This window comes from Diospyros lotus, chromosome 5, assembly GCF_014633365.1.
Source record: "Diospyros lotus cultivar Yz01 chromosome 5, ASM1463336v1, whole genome shotgun sequence".
In the NCBI taxonomy this organism is placed as follows: Eukaryota; Viridiplantae; Streptophyta; class Magnoliopsida; order Ericales; family Ebenaceae; genus Diospyros; species Diospyros lotus.
This window is the reverse complement of record NC_068342.1, coordinates 40,469,813-40,484,666: the sequence shown is the minus strand read 5'-3', so window position 1 is coordinate 40,484,666 and position 14,854 is coordinate 40,469,813. Positions and strand designations below refer to the sequence as shown.

General features: G+C 33.9%; 4 protein-coding genes across 4 annotated transcripts; 3 read left to right on the top strand and 1 right to left on the bottom strand.

Annotated features, from left to right (window-relative positions):
- Positions 1-2,255: 2,255 nt before the first annotated feature.
- On the top strand, positions 2,256-2,985 carry LOC127802331 (pathogenesis-related protein 1A-like). The gene has a single exon (XM_052338075.1). The coding sequence runs from the start codon at positions 2,313-2,315 to the stop codon at positions 2,805-2,807; it is 495 nt and encodes a 164-aa protein (XP_052194035.1). The 5' UTR covers positions 2,256-2,312; the 3' UTR covers positions 2,808-2,985.
- A 1,961-nt stretch (positions 2,986-4,946) lies between these two features.
- On the top strand, positions 4,947-5,432 carry LOC127802268 (pathogenesis-related protein PRB1-2-like). The gene has a single exon (XM_052337982.1). It carries the CDS (start codon positions 4,947-4,949, stop codon positions 5,430-5,432), a length of 486 nt encoding a protein of 161 aa, XP_052193942.1.
- A 3,437-nt stretch (positions 5,433-8,869) lies between these two features.
- Positions 8,870-9,358, top strand: LOC127802267 (pathogenesis-related protein 1A-like). The gene has a single exon (XM_052337981.1). The coding sequence runs from the start codon at positions 8,870-8,872 to the stop codon at positions 9,356-9,358; it is 489 nt and encodes a 162-aa protein (XP_052193941.1).
- A 1,956-nt stretch (positions 9,359-11,314) lies between these two features.
- On the bottom strand, positions 11,315-12,043 carry LOC127802008 (pathogenesis-related protein 1B-like). The gene has a single exon (XM_052337624.1). The coding sequence runs from the start codon at positions 11,971-11,973 to the stop codon at positions 11,458-11,460; it is 516 nt and encodes a 171-aa protein (XP_052193584.1). The 5' UTR covers positions 11,974-12,043; the 3' UTR covers positions 11,315-11,457.
- Positions 12,044-14,854: the final 2,811 nt, after the last annotated feature.

Genomic DNA, 14,854 nt, shown 5'->3' with positions numbered 1-14,854 from the left:
TACGCAACCAAAAACCGCCTAATCAAAAACTCCACCCACCACTCCATCACACCAAAGCCCACTTATTAACAAATGCAAGATTAAATAAATTTTAGATACAATACAATTGCAATTAAATAGTAAATTACAACAAAAATTAAAGAAAAATTACAAAAATTCAAAATTACATATTTTGCTTAATTTTCTTGAGAACCAAACAAAGAGATTAACAAAAATCAAACCTCATTTATTGACGACAACAACCTTGACATTCATAAGAATTGTTATCTAAAGAAAAAAAAGGATCACATCTTATAAAAAAAAATGAGAAATAAAAAATAAGGAACCAAAATTGAATCAAGATTAGATCTTAACTCATCCACCGCACCTAATCACATCATAGCTACTCAAGGAGAGAGAGATGTGGAGTGACTGATTACAACAGTGGTTGCAGTGGTTTTGATTGTTTGGAGTGGCATGGCTGATCGCAATGGTGGTTGTTTAAGATGGATTAGCTGGTAGCAGAGCAGTGATGGTTGCGAAGATTTTGGTTGTTTGAGATGGAATGGTATGGTGATAGTGGTTTTTGATGGTTGGCTCAGGATTAGTGGTGGTGATTCTAGTGTTTGAATATTAGAGAGAGAGAGAGAGAGAGAAGGGGAAGGTAAAAGTGAAAAAAGAGGTAGAAGAAGTTGTTGACTTCTCAGTGGGACTTAGAGTTTAGAGAGAGAGAGAGAGAGAGAGAGAGAGAGAGAGAAGGGGAAGGTAAAAGTGAAAAAGAGGTAGAAGAAGTTGTTGACTTCTTAGTGGGACTTAGAGTTTGAGTTATGTCGTTATAACAATAACTAGAGATAGTCGATACCAGTGAGAGTTCGTGGAGGCAAGTGGGGTAGAATCAGTGACAAGTTTGGAAGACCGTGGTGGCATGTGAAAAGTTGGAGGTGAATAGAGTCAATGGGTTTGAGAGTTTAGTTTTTTTTTTTTTTAAATAAAATTTTCAATCCACATAACCTAAAATTGACTTAATACATAAGGGGGTTTTTTGATTATTAAAAATTGTGACCTTAGTCCCTCAACTAGAATTTTGACATATTCCCTCCTTCAACTAGTTTTGTTATCACCTTAAGTCCCATTCACATCCTTGTAAGCGTGCATAATTTACGCTTTAATGGAGACTAATATTAAAGACTTAAGTGAGAAAAAAAAAAATAATTGAAGGAGAGAATATGTTAAAATTTTAGTTGAGAGATTAAAATCTACATTTAGATTCCGTTATCTGCGCACTTTGTATTACATATCATATTTTTTACATTATATATAAGATATGAATGCCCTTAAATATTGGAAAATCTCCCATTTCTATTGCGAAAAACCTTCAAATGTGCTGATGCAGGGCACGCATCCATCGCCTTCACTCACGGGTACAAGAAAGCACTTTGAGATTGATTAATTAATCATATTTACATCAAAGATGGAACATTTTCTATGCATCTTTCTTGGCTTGTGAGTAAAGCCGTGGAAATCCCTACCCTAAACATGTGACCTTCTTTATCATTGAATTAATATATCCTAGTCGAATTGACCTGTCTGACGTTACATTTTTTTTTTTTTTGTGATATTCATATATTAATGTGTTATATTTTATATCATGTTAATATAATAATTGAGTCGACTAGTTGGATTGATCTTATCTTGTTTCCTCCCTTAAATTTAGCTTGCATCTTTGAGAGCATATTCTTTGTTGATTACGAAAATGTCCATCCAAATGTCACATGATTATAGAAATAGAATTATCATATCTATAACTGATCAATTATTTTTGTTTTGGAAAAATTCATTTTGATGCTTTAAAACTTATTTGTCTCTCATTTAATTAATTTTAAAAAAAATAATACAAATCAAAGTTTACATATAAGAGAGAATTTTATTTTTTTAAGACTCAGACTCAAGGTCTAGAGCTCACTAGTATTACCACTTAAAATTAGATAATTTATAATTCAAAACTAAAAATATTGCTTTTAATCACTATTATTAAACTATATTCCCTAATTTATTTATTTATTTTTATGTTTCATCAAACTATCTTATTATTGTATAATAAATATTGAAAATTAAATAAACCTATCATTATTGGGTACATAATAAAAGTGACTTTAAATGCACATACTCATGCCATTACAAAGTATTACTTGGACAAAATCCAAATTTAGGTCTCTTATTTGCTAATCGATATATGCCAACCTTCTCAAACACCTAGTCTATAAATACCCTCAAATTCTGCCCTCTCAAATCTCACACACACCACAAAACCTTGCAAAGTGCAAACCCCAACAATGGCACTTTCCAAGCTTCAACTCTTTATCATTGTTTCCTTGACCATGGCCTTCGCCATGGGTCAGCTTTCCCTAGCCCAAAACTCCCCGATAGACTTCCTCGCTGCACACAACGTTGCTCGGGCCAGCGTCGGGCTCAAGCCGATGATATGGAATAGAACGGTGGCGGCCTATGCCCAAAAATATGCCAGTGTGAGGAGTGCCGATTGCAACTTGGAACATTCAGAGGGGCCATATGGCGAGAATATTGCTGAAGGCTATGGTGATTTAAGCGCGACAGATGCAGTGAAGATGTGGGTGGATGAGAAGCAATACTATGACCATGACACCAACACTTGTAGCGTTCCAGATGGAGGGTGCTTGCATTATACTCAAGTTGTTTGGCGAAAGAGCACCGACATTGGTTGTGCTAGGGCTCATTGCAAGAATGGCTGGTGGTTTGTTACATGCAACTACTATCCCCCGGGAAATTACATCGGCGAAGTTCCTTACTAAAGATATATATATCATCTTATGTTCCATCCATCGACATGTTTGGTGAAAAATATGATGGAGATGAAATTACACTTTATTAGCAACAAGTTGTAGTTGTCTAGCTATGGCTTGGTGGGAATGCAATGTTAATTGGCTTTGTGCTTGGAAAGATGTGGAAAACCCTCAAAAAGTTTGTTTAGTGTGCTTGCCATGCATTTCCTATAATTTCCATGCGTAATCGTACTGAATTGGAGAAAATTTCAATCTCTTCATCCATCATTTTCCCGAGAAAATGAGGAAGAACTTAGAAACCTAAGAGAAACCAAAAGCTGAGCATAAGCAAGGAAAGGAACACAAGACATGGCAGAAGATGGGTGCATGGCTGCAAAATAAGGAGAAATATTACTAAATTTTTCTACTGATAAGGTTAATAAACCAAGCAAAAACAAAAAAAAAAGGTTAATATGATTTAATTAATTTTAATATTTGAAAAAATATATATGGTGCGTCATGAGAAAAAAAAACCAAAAAATAAATTAATTAATAATTAATAAAAGTAGGTCGACCCAGATTAACCGGGTTAACCTAGTGGTGAAGGGTCGCAGGGGAGCAAGCCTCTCGCAGCAAGTGATCATAGCAGGCGATGGGACGGTTAAGACGACTACGGGGTGCCCCCATGGGAAGCAACCCCCACGGGCCAACCATGGCAGCCACGAGGGGCTTTTGTGGAGGGTAGCCCCCAGGGCCAATGGGTGGGGGGGGTGCTCTCTGCCTCGCCAGGGCTGCTATGATCGAATAGGTCAAAACCCAAGAATTAACCCCTAAAGGAAGGGGGCAATCTTACCCCTGGGAGCAGCTTTGTCGCCAAAACATGTCCTTGTCCAAAAAGTGAAACGCTCACCCCGGGTGCCCCCACACCCGGCCCGACAGACTGTGGGGGGGTTAATCATGGTGACCCAGCCGGACGCAGGGGCTAGACCCGTGCTTGAGTATGCGCCTGGGGGGTCTATGCAACACGCAAATCAAAATAATTTTGACATTTAAAAATCTCTTTAAGAGGATGAATCATTTGTAAGAAATGAACATTATCAATAAGAATCATAATCTTAGAATACTTAGGATTACTCGATATTCTTTTATAAATAAATAATCACTCATTTCAAAAAGATACATATACGATACTAGTGAAAATTTTGCTTTACAATTTTTAGCATTTTTTGTGTCTGATTTAAGTATTGAAATGTTTACGCGGAACTTTTCTATACTCTATGACAATTTTCTTTCTTGCAAAAGTCAGATAGTGTCACAATATGACTTTATTAGTCAAATAAATTTATTATTATATTTCGATAACAATAATATATACGCACATAAATTATGTCATCATCATTTCATATATATATATATACACACACATATATGTCTTATTCCAATTACTATTGCTGCATGAGCTTTTGACACAAGGACCAACCAGACTTTTCGTAATCAGTGACCGTTAATGGCGGGCCTTCATGTTCAAGAGACCTTGACAAAATTAAGGGAACTTTTAACCTTTTTTCACGTGTCTTCAATTAATTGTTTAATCAATGGGGTTGAAATTAGCTCTCTATGTAAAGGGATATATATATATATATATATATATATTAAAAAATGCTACTTGCATACTCAAAATCACATTGGGCGTGACACTCCTGCAATATTGACGTATTTATACATGTCAATATAATTTTTTTAGCTTGTCATAATATTGGAATAAGGATAAAACCAACCAAACCTAAACAAAGTTGTAGACGATATCAACCTTATCGACCCAATTTGTGTCCCTATATTAATTGTTTTGTTTTTTTTTTTTATAAGTCGGGTTGGTCGTGTTCGGGTTTTGTTGTAAAGATTAGTTGGAGATTCGGGTTTTGTTGTAAAGATTAGTTGGAGATTTATTTACATTAGTTAAAAATAATTTACTAGAATATTTTTATAATTAGTTGGAGGTCATATTGTATTAATTTCCTAATTAATACAATGCTAAAAAAGGATGCTTTTAGATCAAAATTCTTAAACCACGCAAAATACCTCGACTAATAATAGATGCAGAGACTTCTTCAAACACTTGCCCTATAAATTAATACCCACAAATCCTACCCTTACTTAGAAACCCTAAAAATGGCAACTCCAAAGATTTCAGTACTCTTCATCATGGTCTTAGCCATGGTTCATCTCTCCATAGCCCAAAACTCTCCGGAAGACTACCTTGAGCAGCATAATGCGGCTCGAGCCAACGTGGGAGTCAAGCCGCTTGTATGGAACAAAACCTTGGAGGAATATGCCGAGAACTACTCTACTGAGAGGAGCACCAACTGTAACATGGTGCATTCTAACGGGCCATACGGCGAGAACCTAGCCCTAGGCTCGGGTGATTTTGGGGCGGCGGAGGCGGTTAAGTTGTGGGTGGATGAGAAGAAGTATTACAACTATGAAGCCAATATTTGTGTTCTTTCCGATGTAGGGTGCTTGCATTATACTCAAGTTGTTTGGAACACGACCACCGACGTTGGATGCGGTAGGGTTCTTTGCAAGAATCTGGACTTGTGGTTCATCACTTGCAGCTACTATCCCCGGGGAAATTACATCGGCAACCACCCTTACTAACTAAATTAAGATCCATGTCGAGGAATTGTAATCGCTTATATATATATATATATATCTTCTTGATCATGTTGTTGGTGAAAAAATATATTCCAACTCCTTTGATTGTAAAATTAAGTACTATTAATTTTTATATGTTCGTTTTAAGATGTTTTTATGTTTAGTTAGAAATTTTTTGATTGATCGCATGTTGTTTGGTGTTTTTTTAAGTTGTCGCAAGTCAATAAACAAAAATAACATTCACTATTTCTTGAATCTCGATCCCCCCTCCCCCCCCCCCCGGTGGGGATGAATCATATAGCCAAGCCAAGAGAAATCATGAAAACAAGAGTATTAGAGTTTGTTCTATTCAAGAATATAGTATAGCCTCATTAGACCGTTCGTTTTTCTGAGATAGAAACATAAATTGAAATATTTTGGAGCTACAAAGATAGCTATTAAATTGTTAGCACCGCACAAAAACATTTCTCTTGGAGCAGCTATAGGCCAATATATCTCATGGTAATAGAAATGTATTGTTTTGAAGTATATCAAGATTTAGCCTTGGTTCATATTTTTGTCGACCAATTCTTTCTAATTCACATCTTTGTTGAAAGAATTTCTTTTATAATTCCTTACATAAGGATTCTGAAAATACCGAATCCCCTTCTACACAAGCAAATTGTTGATAAAATTTTAAAATAGCATTTTCTTTTGATCCAATTTTTTTTTCTACTTATTATTTAGAAAAGACAAAAAAAGTTCAGGATAGCAAACATTCTATAGAATTTATCTTACACTCAAACCCATATACAGCTGATGATAGAATACACGATTTGATTGATTGATTTATTTTTAATTTTCAATATAATAATTATATTATTAATATTGTTACGATAATTAGCTCTAATACCACTTAAATATTCACTAAGTAAATATAATGAATTTGTTTTGTATGATAATCGATCAATTTTACAATTATCTTATCTCACTCATATATTGTATATGCAACTTCATATATAGAGGAAACAAGATCATATCAAATTAATGGTGATAACAAAGTCGCACGAATCAAATTCCTCTAAAGTGAATGAGTCATGCTTGGTAGGAAAATACTTAGATACACTTAATTAGTGTACGAACTCATTCATATATTGAATGGTTAGGTCTATATAACGTCAATAAACAATTTTAAATTTGATTAAATAAATAAATAAAGTAAAATAAGAATTAGCCAAATCTAAAGTTATTGAACGACGTAACCATTTGGTATATGATGTGGTGTACCTAAGTATTCTCCTTTCCTAATTTGGTTGTGTTGTACAAGAGTCGATTGATGGATCTTCGACTCTAAATTCTGATAATTTGGATTTTATTTCGTTTATTGGATAATCGTTTTGATGCCATTTATTAAGAAATCAAATTTGATGTCACTATGTATTGTTATAAATAATTGTATGGGATTATGTTAATGTAATATATTTTATATTATAAAAAATAGAAATATTAATAATTATATTATATATTATTTTAATCTAATATATTACTAATATAATTCTAATTAAAAATGTTTTTTTTTTCATATTTTTGAGGTTATTTCGATATCTAACTTTGAGTTCAATCTATACTTATGAACACAAGCCATAAATTGAAGTGATATTTTCATGTGTTTATTTTTATGATTGTGGAAATAAACACAAAAACTTGGAAACAAACTCAGAATTGAAACGGAAATGCTATTTTGATACTTACTCTTATGAAAATTGTGTATTAATATGTTGTATTTTGTATAACATCAATACAAATTAATATATAATACGTTAAGATATGAGTGTCATTAAAAATGTTAGTGTCTAGATAACCTCTTCGAACTTCAGATAGGCTTAACTAGGATATAGTTAATTAGTTTTTACATATTATTGGGAGCAAATGTTGTATGTAATGAATTGGCTTTGTGCTTGGAAGATAATGAAAAGTGTTGAGGGGTAACTACTAATTAGCTAGTGTTCTTGGCATAATTTATGAAAAATGAAAAAGAAATTCGTTGATTGTTAATAGCAAATGTTTGTTGGAGTATGTCTCGTAATTTTTTTTTTTAATATTAAAAAGTTTTTCATGTTAAATTTTTGTGTTGTATGATAATTTAGTTTTTATTTTGGTATATTAGGTATTGTCATTTAGTGTTTTTGTGGTCGTAAATGAGTTGAGTCATTTGTGAACTGTTCGGTGTTTGGCTCGACAAAACCTCATTCGTTAAGGTAAATGAGATAAGATTAAGTCTAATTTTGAAAATTGATTTGCAAACGAGACGAACTTGAACTCAGTAAAACTTGGCTCATTAAAAGTTGCGAACATGCATGTTCGATTAGATGCTCAATTAAAGACGAGTAAATATACTTGATTAAAAGTTCATGAATAGTTTATAAACAAATTTGTTTATAAATATATTATTTAACATAATATCATCAAACTTTAAATTATTATAATGATATAATTGATTTGAATATGCTTAAAATTATTATATATATATATATTAATTTAATCATTTAACATAATATAAAATATGCATATATAATAAAATAAAATAGTACATTAGGTTTAAGCTAAATAACAAATTTTGACGACTTCAAGCTCGAGTTTGCCAGCAAGCACTCAAGCTTTTGTTGAGCTCAACTCGTCAAAAGGTTGATGAGCCTGAACCTGAGCCGAGCTTGAGCTCGACAAAGCTCAGCTTGATTCGATTTGATTGCAATCCTATACTTGAGATGATGGCCCTTGCGTGGCTCTCGCAAGTTGTGCTCTCAATTTTAACAGATGAGGTAAATCGTAGGCGTGAGGTTTTGCCTCACTATGCACGACGATGATCAAACTCACGACCTACCGATGCGAACCCGACATATCGCTTTGCTCAACCGCTTGACCTATGTTCTAGGAGTTACAATCCTATACTTCTATCATATTGTCAAGAGGATTGGGAAGAGTTTTATGTTTGTAGATTTGTTTTTATTTCTATTTTTTGCTTCATGGAACATCTAGATTACCAAGAATGGCAGAAGGTGGTCCACACATTGGAGAAGTGCATCGAGGTAGAACCTAGGCTAGGAAGACTTCGAAGAACCTACAAGCAACCACAAGAAACTAAGGTATCATCTCGTGGGCAAGGGCAGAAGTACATACAATTAAGGGTGCGCAATTCCCTCCCCCCCAACTTTGGCATAATAAAAATTTAGCTAGATGTCTCTAACCCTCATTTTGTGGAGTTGGACAACTGTTATTTGCTAATTTTAACTAATAGTAGACTGCCCTAATCCTGATTAAGCATGCATTAATTGCATGGTTAACATCTCCATGACTAAAAATAGGAGCAGACTCCTTCCAACACCTAGCTAGCCTTATAAATAAATACCCACAAACCCTACCCTTAATCTCATCGACACAACAAAATCTTGAAAACCCTAGCAATGGCACTCTCAAAGCTCTTAATGTTCTTGGCCACTGTTTCCTTGGCCATGGCTCAACTCTCCCTAGCCAAGAATTCCCCGAAGACCTTCCTTGACATACACAACAAGTACCGGGCCGTCGACGGCGTCAAGCCGTTGGTATGGAACAAAACGTTGGAGGGTATTGCCGTGAAATACTCTACCAAGAAGAGCACCAACTGTGAAATGGTGCATTCTGACGGGCCATACGGCGAGAACCTTGCCCAAGGCTCGGGTGACTTCGGCGCTGCAGAAGCAATAAAGCTATGGGTGGATGAGAAGAACTACTATGACTACGAGAGCAACACTTGCAGCATTGGGGAGATAGCCTGCGGGCATTACACTCAGGTGGTTTGGAACACCACCACCGATGTCGGCTGCGGTAGGGTTCAATGCAAGAACAACGACTGGTGGTTCATCACCTGCAACTACTATCCTCCAGGGAATTATGTCGGCGAACGGCCTTTTTAATCAACGACGATTCAGAAACTATATATGGCCTTTACATATATATATATATATAGTTATTATACTATTCATGTTAATTGATTCATCATTATGGTTGATGAATATGGAGACCAAATAACAGTTATTCAGCTTGATTTTACCATCCACTTTTATGTATTCGTTTTCAAGTTCTAATTATCACTTCATGATTGGAACAATCAGTAATAATCACAAGCGGCCTTAATAGGGACCAGACATTCAATTAATTACAGAACATTAGTGATGATGTTTTTATATTACATACTTTATCTTTTTCTAATGTTCTGGACAGTACTGATGCTAAAAAATACTTCGACAATCTCGCTCAAGTGATGGTCAATTTTTAATTAGACATAAACTATAATTAGCTAATTTTAGTGTATGGTAGGGGAAGTTATATTTACCTTTTGAGAAAAGGTGTTGAATGTTCATGTTTTTTTATCCTAAATATGGCGACAGAGGAATCTGTGGCTAATAGTTAGACCAATAGCGACGAAAATGCTTCTTCTCTGATAAGTCTCTAATTTTGGAGCCAATATGTTATCATTATCTGTATCTCTGTCTCCGCTTAATAGGGAAAGAATAAGTACATTGCACCAAAATTAATGATTTTTCTGCGATGAAACCTTTTCATCGCTGTTAAAAGTCACTTATTTTTGGCACATTGGTGACAAAAGTGTTTGTCGCAAATTAATTGTTTTTGCATAATATTTTTCTGCCAAAAGAAATATATGATAAACTATTATAATAAATTATTGTAGAATAAAATATATATGTAACTTCGATGAAAAAAAATTATATCAATTTATTAGAAAATAATATAGCGTGAGTCTACAATATTATGTTAGTATTGGAATAGCTTTATTTTTTCAAATAAAACATTTAGAGATCGTTCAGTTATAAAAAATATTTTCTAATATTCAACTCCAATTTTTTAAATATATATGCTCTATCAATTTATGTTTTAAAAAATATTAGCATTCTTTTTAATAAAATTTAGAAAATATCTTTTTTGATATTTTTCAATTCATAATATAAAATAAAAAAATGGAAAATTGAGTTTTTTCAATTCATAGTAACTGAACGGGCGATTAATTTTTTAAAGTTTGGAGAAATATTTGCTCTAAAGAAAAGTTCAAGTGATTATTATTTTTTATTTTTTCTATTAATTTGCTATATCAATTGAGAGTGCAAGTATGTATTTTTCAAGATGCCTTATTCTGGTTCAAGCGTTACAAATTGAGAAGGCTTACTATCCTTTTCCAAAATTTGAAAAAGTTTTCATAGAACTCCAGTCAATAGCTCAATTAATTACTTTTTTGAAATGCTATTAAAAAAACCTTACTTGATTTTAGAAATTAATTTTCCTTCATTGATTTAATTATTTCATTAGATACGGGTTGGATTCATATTGGAAATAATAAGAAATCTAAGAATTAGAACTATAAGAGTAAAAGTTCTTTTTTCATTATTTCAAATTTATTGGAACAAATAAATGTCACAAAGAAATAGAATTGGGGGTGCTATTAATGATTTAAACTTATCATCCAAAAGAGTTAGCCTACCCTACCCCTCTCCTCCATTTCTCAAGGATTGGGATGGACACAAGGGGTATGCTTCCCCTTGGATAGGGACTGCCTTTCTTGCCATTTTAGTGTAATTGTTTAGTTTCTTATTAGTTGAAGGCTTGTGCTTACTCATATTTTTGTTTTTTTTTTTTTTTTGTAAGTAAGAATTGCATTAAAAGAAAATATAGTAGAAGCGTTTACAACTACAAGAAAAGACATACCTTGAACGTTACAACAAAAGACCAAGCTAGAAGATCTAAGAAAATACTCATATTTTTGTTGGTTTGGCTTCGATCATCATGTCTTTTTAGAAGACATGTTTATATAGCTATTATACATAAAAGCTAAATGAAAATACGAACACAAAGGGGTGTTGAAAGATTCAAACCAAAGTAAGGTGGGCTGCCACCATGGGGACGATTCAAATCTTATTTATCATATATAGCAACTAACATAACATGCATATATATATATATATATATATATATGCAGATGTTGAAACAGAAGCAAGCATATCTAGTATGGGGATTGGCCATTAACATTGCCGGGGGGATTATAGTTGCAAGTGATGAACCACCAGCCATTACTGCACTGAACCCTAGCACAGCCAAGGCTAACTGAGTTCCGCCACACAACCTGTGTATAGTGCCCGCACACCTGATCCTGAGCGCAAGAATTTGAGGCGTGATCGTAGTAGGCCTTCTCCGAGACCCAAGAATTCACTGCGTCGGTGGCGGTCCACTCTTTGCCGTAACCAGAGAAGAGGTTCTCGCCGTATGGTCCATTGGAGTGCATCATGGCGCAGTCGCCGGCCCTTTGGTTGGCGTAGTTTAGGGCATAAGCGGCGACAGTGTCGTCCCATACCAAGCCTCCCACGCCCACCTCGGAGCGAGCCATGTTGTGGGCGTCAAGGTACTCTTGCTGGGTGTTTTGGGCATGAGAGGTGTGGGGCTTTGCTAGGATGATGATGAAACAAAGGATGAGAGACACCATCGAGATGTCGTGCATTGCTCTTTTAGGGTTCAACCCCATTTTTTTCGTTTGATCTCTACCCTAATTTGCAGAGGCCTAATTAGGGTTGTTGTGAACGATGATCATAGATGATGGTAATCAAGGAATTTATAGGGAAATTGTGTGGAAAAAAGTGCTGGTCATGCAAGTCACTATTGAAAATGAGGACCCGTAAACTCAAGTCTATGAAAATGATGACTCCCTAACTTTTTGGCACACCTTATAAATTACGTGTATCATAAAAATTTATATATGAATTTATCTCAAAAAGACTTCCATCTATCTTGGTCAATATCTAATTAACTTCACATTAGTAGTCTTTTTAGAGCTGTCTTAAATATGTTTCATGCATGAACTTGAGACCACTTAACTTCTATAGCAATTTTTAGTGGGAACCCATATATAGTGCTACAAGTAATCCAAAACTATCATCATATTATCTGCGGTTTTTTGTGGAAAATTATTGGAACTATATGTATAAAATTCAAAGATACTAAAAGAATATTCAAGAAAATGCAAAAAATTCAATGGTGACTAGTTCTTGTCATGATGCAAGTCAAGTTAGAAAATTTAGACTAAGGCGGCCCTGGGCGTAGGCTGCCTAGGCAGCCGCCTAGGGCCCATGCCCATTTTTAGCCAGCAGTGGTCTTGCCCATTTTAATTTTTAGATTTTAAATTAATTAATGAAATAAAATTAATTAAAAATAATAAATTTAAAAATTAAAGAGATATTAGGACCCATGCTTATTTTAAATCATTGTAAATTTTTAATTAATCTCAATCTCTCATATTTCTTTTATCAATAATTAATCCCATGAGTATCAATATAATTTTTAATTAATCTCAATATCTCACTTTCCTTTATTAATAATCAATCACATTCCCATATGTCTCGCAGTAGCACTTATTCCCTTACAATTATTCCGTGTATTTTTAATTAATCTCAATCTCCCCCTTGTATGATTGTATCACAATTATTTTCATGCAGCAAGCAGTGGTCGTGATTCCATCGTCTTCTTTAGTGTCACTCATTCTCAATTTTTTATCCATCCATTATCACTGCATCTGCCATCAATTTGCACATACGTAGGTCCTCAATCCAATTGATTTCATAATTATGCATTATGTTTGGTGATTCTATTTTCATTCTCATCATCTCGTTGTGTGATTTATTAGGTATATCTTTTGATTTTTTTTATTAGCTCTTAAATTACTAATTAATTTTGTGTATATATTTCAATATTTGTGATCTCTTTGTTATTAGTGAATCTACATTAATGGAATGGCGATTATGTCTATTGAAAAGCATATGTTGGAACAAATTAATTATAATAGTTTAATTATTTATTTTTCATCTAAAATGCTAAAAGAGTAAATTTAAAGTGAAATATTATGAATTTTAATTATATAATATTTTTTTTCTTTGTATTAATTTTATTTTTAAATATAGTCGTAAAGGGTCCCATATAAAATTTAGCTTAAAGCCCCTAAAATCTGAGGCCGGCTCTGCCTAAATCTGAGCCCCTAAAATTTGACTGAACTTACAAAAAAAAAAAAAAAAGATGCAATGCGAGCATCTCAAGTCATCGTAAAAAACATAAATACAATCAAATTCTGAACTTTATATATAACCAGACTGCCAAATATGAAAAAAAAAAAAACCAACAAAAAAATCAAGAAAGTACAAATTTGAAACTATCAATCGATGAACCTAATCTCATATAGACACAACAAACATAGGGAAAATTAGTATTATTATTATTATTATTATTATGATAATTGGTAAAGTTATAATTAAAGTTAAATGTTGCTGTTAGAACAGTCGTACGTCAATACCAATCTTATTCCCAATTAGTTGTTACGCTGTTATACTTCCAATTATTGTACTTTTCTGTCTGCTTGGTCTCCACATAATTAATCAATAATATTGTGTTTATATTGTTGGGATGAGACCAACCTCAACTCTCCACAACCTCTTTTATAAAGAGATCGATTTTAGCAGTAACTCATCCAACAATATATACAGAAAAGTAAAACAAATCAAAGCGAAAGAAGTACAAGCAATTTATTGTGGTTCACCTGTTAAAGAAAGTTACGTCCACGTTGAGCTCTGGTAAAGAGAGCTCACTGCACTATCGGGATAAAATCGATTGCAGTCTCAATGTACAAACTCACTCTCAAAACCTCACTGTACAAAGAACAACTCTCAATTCAAATCGGTCCCATAACCACTCGGTCCCATAACCACACAACTACAGGTTAGAGACACAAACCCTAGAGAGAAAATAAGCAATCGTAAAGGCTATTTAGAGAGAATGAAAACAGAGAAATGAGCAAACAAATCCTAAATGAAGCTGATAATCAGAGGCTGTGCATACCCCATCTCAAGGCGACTGTAGCTGATATAAAGAGAACACAAGCGGTGAAAATTGTATCGTATAAAGGTACAACAAAGAATCGACGATCGGGGAAGAGGTAGGCTAAAGGACAAGCTAAAGCATGCCAAATGAAACGGCAGGGGGTTGCCGTTTTGGCCCTCCACTTAGGGCCCAAAACGCTGCCATTTTGGGCAGCCATGGGGGTTGCCAAAAGACCCTCTTGCCCTTCCTTAAAACGCTGTCGTTTGAAGATTCACTTAAATACAACATATATTAATTCTGCCTAACAAGATATCTTATTCGATTGAAAATTAAGAGATTTTTTTCGATATAATCTCCCATGCTTATAGCGAGGCTACTCATTCCACTAATTTCTCTCAAACATGACAATGTAAGTAATTTAATAAATTTAATGATGCCCAAATCTATATTTTTGTCCCTCTGTTTTATGTTATTTTTGTGTGATACATTCCTGATCAAGTATATTTAAGTTAATTTAACTTTAATATTTTGATATTTTTTTT